This window comes from Quercus suber, unplaced genomic scaffold (assembly GCF_002906115.3).
Source record: "Quercus suber isolate HL8 unplaced genomic scaffold, Cork oak 2.0 scaffold_113, whole genome shotgun sequence".
Classification (NCBI taxonomy): Eukaryota; Viridiplantae; Streptophyta; class Magnoliopsida; order Fagales; family Fagaceae; genus Quercus; species Quercus suber.
Genome location: NW_027069578.1, coordinates 129,602 through 138,260, shown reverse-complemented (window position 1 = coordinate 138,260; position 8,659 = coordinate 129,602). Strand labels below are relative to the sequence as shown.

Sequence of the window (8,659 nt, the reverse complement as noted above, 5' to 3'; positions counted from 1 at the left end):
ATGAGACTCAGGCTATTCCTCACTCCATGGCATGGCATCTTTCACAATTTGTCCTATTTGAGGTTTTTTGGATGTCTTTATTTTGAGTGGCATGCAATTCGATTCTTGCTTGGACGGGCTCCAACGCTACAAAAACTTGTCTTTAAATCGTGCCTTGTTTATTCCTATAGTAACCCCACACCTAACAGTTATTGAGAGGAGCCACTGGATCTCCTGAATATCTATCATCACACCTAACAACCTATCAATATAGAGGATTTTTAGGGGATAAAGACGAGATGCAACTTGTTAGACAAATCTTGAAGGTGGTGAGAGTATTAAAGACATTGAAAATAATTGTTGATAGTCATCTAGAATCAAAGAAGTAGCTTTAAATTTGCAAGGCATTGAGCAAGATAGTACAGAAGTTCCCAAAGAGCTCTTAGACTTGTGAAGGCCAAAATGGCACAATAGCACTATTTACCAATATATATCAATCTACTACTGTTTCGGAAATATGTAAGGATTTACCACTTTTTGGGTACTCGAGTTTGGTGAAATCGAGTTTTCCATGGTACTTGAGTTCATGGAACTCATGTACCATAAAAAATTTGAAGGCTATTTTTTCAAAAAACTCGAGATTCGAAAACTCAAGTTTGATGGCAAACTCGAGTTTCAAAAAATGGTAGATCCCTACATATTTCCAAAACAATGGTAGATTGCTAATTTTTTTGCTAAATAGTGATAGTGGGCCATTTTTGCCGACTTGTGAAATTGCATTTGATGAATGAACTTTGTTGTGAGTATGCTAAAAATAGTCAATTATGTATGGAGTTTGGTGAAATCAAGTTTTCCATGGTACTCGAGTACCATAAAAAAATTTTTGGCAAATTTGAAGGCTATTTTTTCGAAGAATTCGAGTTTCCGAAACTCAAGTTTCACTACAAACTCAAATTTCACAAATCTTATTTTCAAAAAGGTGGTAGATCCCTACATATTTTCAAAATAGTGGTAGATTGCTAATTTTTTTGCTAAATAATGGTAGTGGGCCATTTTTGCTAACTTGTGAAATTGCATTTGATGAATGAACTCTGTTGTGAGTATGCTACAAATAGTCAATTCTGTATGGATTGTTACTGTGGGATGGGTTAACCCTAACCATAAATCTGCGCCTGAGTTGGACTCTCTAGTAGTAATGGTTCAACTTTTGAAATTAGACACTAATGGGTCGTTTAAATACAGCTAAAAACTGAAAACTGAAAATACTATAGCAAAATAATTTTTAAATTTATTTTCAAAATAGTGGTAGATTGCTAATTTTTTTGCTAAATAATGGTAGTGGGCCATTTTTGCTAACTTGTGAAATTGCATTTGATGAATGAACTCTGTTGTGAGTATGCTACAAATAGTCAATTCTGTATGGATTGTTACTGTGGGATGGGTTAACCCTAACCATAAATCTGCGCCTGAGTTGGACTCTCTAGTAGTAATGGTTCAACTTTTGAAATTAGACACTAATGGGTCGTTTAAATACAGCTAAAAACTGAAAACTGAAAATACTATAGCAAAATAATTTTTAAATGTGTAAATAGTACCGCGAGACCTACTTTAAATGAAAAAGTTGCTAAAAAGTGAAATTTGTAGGTCTGTGAACAGTGCACGGGTGCACTGTTCATGGACAAAAAGTCAACAAGTGTGGCTACTGTTCATGAACAGTAGCCGCACAGTAGCCACGTTACTCCCTCACACGCCTAAAAAAAAATAATAAATAAATAAAAGAAGGTAAAACGTGAAGGCTGAAACGCAGACGTAGCTATAATCTGAATCCAAACGCTCACATTGTTTCTAATGCCTTTTTGAGTTCAATTTGGGTTGATTGCTAAGGCAGAAACTTAACATTTCTGTATCCAACATGTTTAAACAGAAGTTAGCGAGTTTAATTGTAGTAAAGTACAGCAGCTTTTTAGAAAAAATGGAGATGGAAGTATTAGAAACTGTTGATTTGCCTGCCTCTTTCGCAGATTACTTGTGAAACCCAAGGAAAGCCTGTTGTTGTTTCGAGTGACGAACATGAAAATTTGGAAGAAAAACTTGAAACTGTCCCTGTCTTTTCCAACATCAATCCAACTCAACTAGGCTCTGTCTTTTCTTATCTGCATGTAAGACAGACTTTATTTAGCACCATATGCTTTTGGATTAAAGGTTTTTTTTTTCTTTGTCAAACCATGGGAACTATCCAAAGATTCAAAAAAAAAAAAAAAAAGAAGGCAACTATCCAAAATTTAAAGCTTGGATTTTAAATTTCAAGCATATTCTCTAAATGTTTTGCTATATGAATAATGGCTAAATAATAAATGCATGGATAACTTAAGGGACAAAAAAAAATATAAATAAATAAATAAATAAATAAAACTTGAGGGACAAAGTTTAACTATAAAATTGATTGTAGCATAAGGGGAAAATTATTGAATACTTCTGAAGTATCATAAATACATACTCCTCCCTCCCACATAAATTGTGGATCTCACCATAAATTTAATTAGTGGGATGTACTATTATGTAAGATGGAAGAGTACGCATTTATGGTATTCCAAAAGTACCCCAGCATAAGGTTACAACCTTACTGAATAAAATAAACATTATTGCATATTTTGAAAATCTAACTGTTGAGTTGTATGTTCTTTACACTCTTAATACATATGTCAACTTTTGTGTCAATCGAATATTATTTACTATATGATCTAGAACCTTATATTATATGCATAATTTTAAACTATAAAAACTTGCAATTTAAACAATTTATTGATGACATAACTATTAATCTTTATTTTTTTTAGAAATTTTACAATCATGGGGATATAAGAAGAAGAGGTAATCCGACGATAGATTTGTCAAAATTCATATTTAATAAAAAAAATATTAAGTAAGATTGTAGTCTAGGCTACAACCAATGTTGTACCTAAACTTCCTCCTAACTTAAGTTAAAAGTGACCAAAATGCTACAAATGTGGGCGAGTCAGGTTCATTTTATTAAAATGAAAGATCATAATCCCATTGAGTACAACTAAGCTTGCTAGATTCATGATTGGAATCTGATTTTTTTTCCCTAATTTAGTGGCTCATATGATAACTTCTAGCCTTGCATTGTATGGTCATGGTAGCCAATTCTGTCTAGTCTAAAGCAAAAGTTTGAAAATAAACAAATAGGGTAAATTATGTATTTGGTCCCTATTATTTACACTATATTTTAATTTAGTCTCTAACATTTTAATTGTGTCAATTTGGTCCTTAACTTTTTAGCATCGTGGCAATTTAATTTGTGCCATTATCTCTTGGATGGAAACTACTGACTTAGCAAATGACCAAATACATAGTTGACTGACCCTAACAACTATTTGGAGAAAATGGACATTTGCCCCTAATTTACAAACTATACAGTAAAATGTTTCTGTTTTGAAACTATTTAGCAAAATGTTCTTGTTTTTAAAGCTCGATTTTAACAAAATTGAGTTACAGGTGGAACTCGATATTAGAAATGTTGAGTTCTGTGCATATTTTGCTACTTAAATTTTTTTGAAAATATAAGTGGAACCAATTAAAAATATACATAGAACTTGATTTTGAAAATGTCGAGTTTTACACATAACTTGATTTTGTTAAAATCGAGTTTAAAATACAAGGACATTTTGCTAAGTAGTTTTAAAACATGGGCATTTTGCTGCCTAGTTTATAAATTAAGGACAAATGCTCATTTTTTTCCCAAATATTTCTAGATTGTGTTTCTCTAAACGACGTCGTTTTTTATATTTGCCAAATACTCGGCATCCCATCTCTCATTCATTGTCGTATAAAGCCACCAAAAATCCCTAAACTTGAAAGAAACCCTTTCAGCCTTACACTCTCAAGTCAAAGCGAAACACAAACACATACACAGAGAATGAGAGAGTTTGGACTGAAACGGAAGAAGATTGAAGGTGGGGGCGGCATGAGCATGGATGCCAAAGGCGAGAGTTGCAGCAGCAGCAGCCTATCTTCTGTTCCTGTTCGACAGAATGAAGAAGACATTATCAGCAGTCTACCAGACTCTATCCTCTGCCACATCCTCTCTTTTCTCCCAGTCAGAGACTCCGTGGCAACAAGCGTTTTGTCGAACAGGTGGAAGCCTCTCTGGATTCTCGTCCCTGTTCTTGACTTGGATCACTACAATCTTTCTAAAAAGCGGCGGGGTCAAACTTTTAGCTTTGTGGACACAGTGGTCAGAATTTGGACTCTCCGAAACGCCATTTCCATTCCCACCCCACTGCGCAAATTGCGCATTTCTTGGTGCGACGATTGTCTTCCCTTGTTTGTCGACTCATTGGTCCGCGCCACCATTCCCAAAGGTGCTTTGCAACAACTCGATCTCAACATTTATTCTTCTAAACAACCTTTGGAGTTGCCCCGTTCTGTCTTCTTTTGTAAGACATTAGTGGTTCTCAAATTGAAAGGTACCCTTCTTCTCAATCCTCCTTCTGCTTCTACCTTCCCAACTCTCGAGATTTTGCTGCTTGATTCTGTTCGCTATGCAAACTGTGACTCTCTCTCCACACTCCTCGCATCCTCCCCGGTCCTTCAAGAGTTTACCCTCAAACTGAGTCCGTTTAGAATGGACAATCTGGACAAGAATGCAGCAGCTGCAGGCAAGTTAAATATCATTGTACTTGTACCTACTTTGAAATTTTTACTTTTACATGTTGAGTGTGGGTCGTACAAACTCCATCTGAACACCCCGGCTCTTAAGTACTTTCATTTCAAAGGTGTTTTGGATGAGGATGTTGTGTTGGAAAAGCTCCCCAACCTGGTCAAATCAGTGCTTGAAGTTGAGACACGTTATGATACAAGCGATGATGATTATGCAATGAGGATATGGGACTTCATGGGACCACTCAATAATGTTATATCCATGGAATTGTACATAAATACCGCTGAGGTAATGGCACATTACGTTTTTCTTTCATGCTCTAACTCTCTATTATTAATTGAATTGCTATATGCTACATAAAAATATTGCTGTGAGTGTGTTGTGACTCTGGGAAATTCTTAATTGTTGCGCTGTCATGCAGAGCCTCTGCCATGCTTCTAATCATGATGATGATGTTCCCATGTTTCATAATTTGTCTTCCTTGAAGATTTATGGTGAGCTTTGGTTTAAGTATGCGTGGCATGCAGTACGACTATTGCTTTTTCGGGCTCCAAAGCTACAAACACTTACCTTTGAATTGGTAGATATGTATGGCTCTCGTTGTTCTGATCTTGACAATTGCTCGAAGTACTCACAGGAGGTTCCTCAATGTTTGTCATCAAACCTTACAACCTGTCATTATAAAGGATTTTCAGAGCATGAAGATGAGATGGAACTTGTTAGGCAAATCCTGAAGGATGCAAAAGTATTAAGGACAATGAAAATCACTGCTGAAGGGGGTCCAGACTCAGAGATGAACCGTCGTATTCACAAGGAGTTAATGAAATTCCCAAAGAGCTCTCAAATTTGTCAAATTGCACTTGAATAAGAATATTTCCGTTTTTAGTGTCTCTCTCTTAGTTGTCTAGAAGCAGTAGTTTTATGGGAATGCCCATTGTTTTTTGCATGTTTCATTTGAAACTTTGATGGTTTGTTGATTAATAAATACTTTTTTAATTATGAAATTTGCTTTGAAATGTGCTTATGAATGTTTGTCATTAACCTAAGAGTCTAAGACTAGCTAACTTCTAAGCCAGTTTGGTGCATGGTTACTGGTTTGTCGTTACCATGAAATTTCCTTCCCCACGGTTTCTTAATTCAGAGCATGTTTTTTTCTTTCACTTACCCTAGAAGTCACTCTTTTATTTTTATTTTTTATAAGAGAAGTCGCTCTTTAATTGATGAAACTAAAATGGATTATTATTATTATTATAATTATTATTATTATTATTATTTTGAATCAGTAGAATTTGGTTAAATGCATAAAACATAAACAGGAACAAGGAGCCTACAAGGCCCTGCAACCAACAAACTGTAGCTACAGCCTACTTCTACTCTGCAGAGCTAAACAACAGAACAATCTCCTCAGAACATCTGTGCACCATTCCCAACTTGAACCATACTGAACCATTGTTGTAGTTCTTAACTTTTTTCATGTAGAAGTGAGTCCAACTGTCACGGCGAGGACTCAAATTTGCTCTCTGGGTTGTTGATGGTGGTAGAGGGGTTAAGAATGTCAATAACGTACAACATGAAAGGCTGTTTAGGAGAACACTACTTTCTGTTTAAATGGAAGCTTTCTCATTAGGAAACTCAACATGTTGGGCAATGTGATCTTTCTTCTTTGGGCAGACAAATAAATCAACACCTATTGGAGTATATATGGACTGTAATTTGGAGTGGGTGACCTCCGCTTATCTCTGCATGGTATATCATCAGACAATTATATTCCTATTGATGAAAACACAAACACACTACAATAACTACTTGTTGCAAGCGTCTACACATGCAGTTAAGGGTGGCTGGAGAAAGCCAACAGCATACTTTGATTCCTTCCTCCTGGATATTGCCTGCGATCTTGTGGTAAGGCCTTGTGCATATGTAATTAGGTCCATGTTTTTATATTTCATTTTCTGTATTTGCTATGTTGGAGTTTATTCTATGCTACTGGGGCAAAATACTTGAAGATTTAATTTGTATTTGCCGTCTTCTTTAATTATATTATGTTGAGTTTTTAGTAATGATGTTTTCAATTTGGGATTTTTTCCCCCTGATATAGTTCTCTTTTAGCTTTTTCTTTTTCTTTTTTTTTTTCTCCTCAACTATATGATTGGTAAAAATAATTCTATCCTTGCAGAGGTGATAAATGTGAAAATAGGATATAAATTTTCATAGGTGGTATTTGACTATTTATACTATGCTCTCATCTTTTATGTATTTGAAACATTAAAAGAAACTCTACAATATAAATAATCATTTTTTTTCAAAAGCTAGTCTTTAGTAATCATAGGTTGATGCAAAGGGCTTATACATGCATTTACTAGTACGTATATATACATCCAAAAGCTAAAGCATAGTATTTAATGTTGTTGCGCTCCTGTTAAGCCATATCATCAACTTATTTTCAATATTTTCTCCCTCCTTTTTAATTATTTTTCTCTTATTAAATTGTCACTTTACAATTACACTTTCTCCAACATTTTTATTTACTTTTACCTTTTTATTTTTCCACTACTCTATACCTTAACCTTACAATTTCTCCATCCTTTCATCTTCCTTTTATTTTGACTCTTCTTCTCCCCATTTTTCATCTCTCCACTTTTTCACGCCCAACTAAACAACATGAAAAAAAAAATTAAAAATAAACTAAAATATTTTTTATCTTCTCACTTTTCCATTCCCTCCAAATTCTCTATCTTCTCACTTTTCAATCACCCCAACTAAACAAACCCATAGGGTGATAGGGACCATAGCAGAGTGCAATAGCCCTAACAATTACTTCAAATCTCAATCCTTATTGTTCCAGATTTGCTTTGGACTAAATAAAACTTGACAAGTTTGGCTTGCCTGCTTGTCCCTGGTTTAGATCCCAAAAGAAAAGGAAAAAAAAAAAACAAGTGGAAACATCTTTCCTGTTTACTTGCATTTGGGCATGCTGATTTGAGGTAAAGAGATGGAGTATAGGGATCTCAGCCTGTTCACCTGTTCGTACTCCAAGCAGATGGCACCTCGCCACCTCCACCTTCCCACGTGAGCTCGTAGCAGAACTCCATAATGGCATGTTTTTTGTCATTCTGTTTCAATATGTTCCCATGCATCATACTTTTAAGTTAAGTAGCCAAAACTGCCAAAGTAATGTGGCATCTATTCCACAGCACAGAATCCTCCATGAGAAGAATGGCATAAATTTGTTTAACAAACACATCAAAGAAAAAGAAGTCAGTTTCCAAATGATATCGATATTTGTTTAAAGCACTGCACATCCGAATAATACGAGAAGAGAAGGATCAAATTCCAGGGATCAGTACAAAACAATTAACTTCTAAAGGTGGAACAGAGTACAAGATTTGCATATGAGAAGGGAAAGTAAAATAAAGATAGCACTATCAAGTTCCTTTCTTTAAGCACTTAATACTATATATGGAACCTTAAAGAAACTTTGTGAATTACTAATTCATGGTGACTGGAGAAGGGAATCATGGTCGCCTATTACCCTTGCTTGACTCAGAAGCTTCATCAGTATCTCTTCTAACATTCACAACCCGAAGATCTTTGTTGTTGTCGACCCACCACATCAATGGTGTCAGGGAGGTAACTTCATCATCAACAGAAAAAATTGATAGTTAGCATCCCCCATGATATTAGCATGTAGTCATTGAATGAAGAAATATTAAAAGTAAACTAAGGACTAGAATCAGGCAGGGGCTTTGACAAATTCAAATAACTAAGTATTTGGAATAAAAATAATGACCTGCTTTTATCTTAGGAAACTTCTTTCTAAATTCTACTAAACATGGTGATTTTAGAATGATGCATTAGAAATCCAAACAAAATTCTACTGGAAATGAAAGTTAGACAATTGTAACATTTGAAACATGCAATGGGGTAGAACTACAAGAAGCGCCATACGTAACCTTCAATCAGGAAATATGATACTGCTTGTTCAAAAAAAAAAAAAAA

The 8,659-nt window shown here is 35.0% G+C and overlaps 1 protein-coding gene and 1 long non-coding RNA gene across 2 annotated transcripts; one reads left to right on the top strand and one right to left on the bottom strand.

Annotated features, from left to right (window-relative positions):
- Positions 1–3,916: 3,916 nt before the first annotated feature.
- LOC112028615 (F-box/LRR-repeat protein At1g55660) lies at positions 3,917–5,682 on the top strand. The gene is made up of 2 exons (XM_024061340.2): positions 3,917–4,948; positions 5,082–5,682. Exons 1-2 carry the CDS (start codon positions 3,917–3,919, stop codon positions 5,526–5,528), a joined length of 1,479 nt encoding a protein of 492 aa, XP_023917108.2. The 3' UTR covers positions 5,529–5,682.
- LOC136068402 (uncharacterized) lies at positions 4,563–8,638 on the bottom strand. The gene is made up of 4 exons (XR_010629761.1): positions 7,682–8,638; positions 5,231–5,332; positions 4,730–4,816; positions 4,563–4,652 (listed from the first exon to the last, which is right to left on the bottom strand). It is a non-coding gene; the product is annotated as an uncharacterized LOC136068402 (long non-coding RNA).
- Between the last annotated feature and the right edge of the window lie 21 nt (positions 8,639–8,659).

Coding starts and splice junctions, on each gene's coding strand:
- LOC112028615 (XM_024061340.2), top strand. CDS start 3,917: ATGAGAGAGTTTGGACTGAAACGGAAGAAGATTGAAGGTGGGGGCGGC. Junction 4,949..5,081: donor TGTACATAAATACCGCTGAG/GTAATGGCACAT, acceptor GCTGTCATGCAG/AGCCTCTGCCATGCTTCTAA.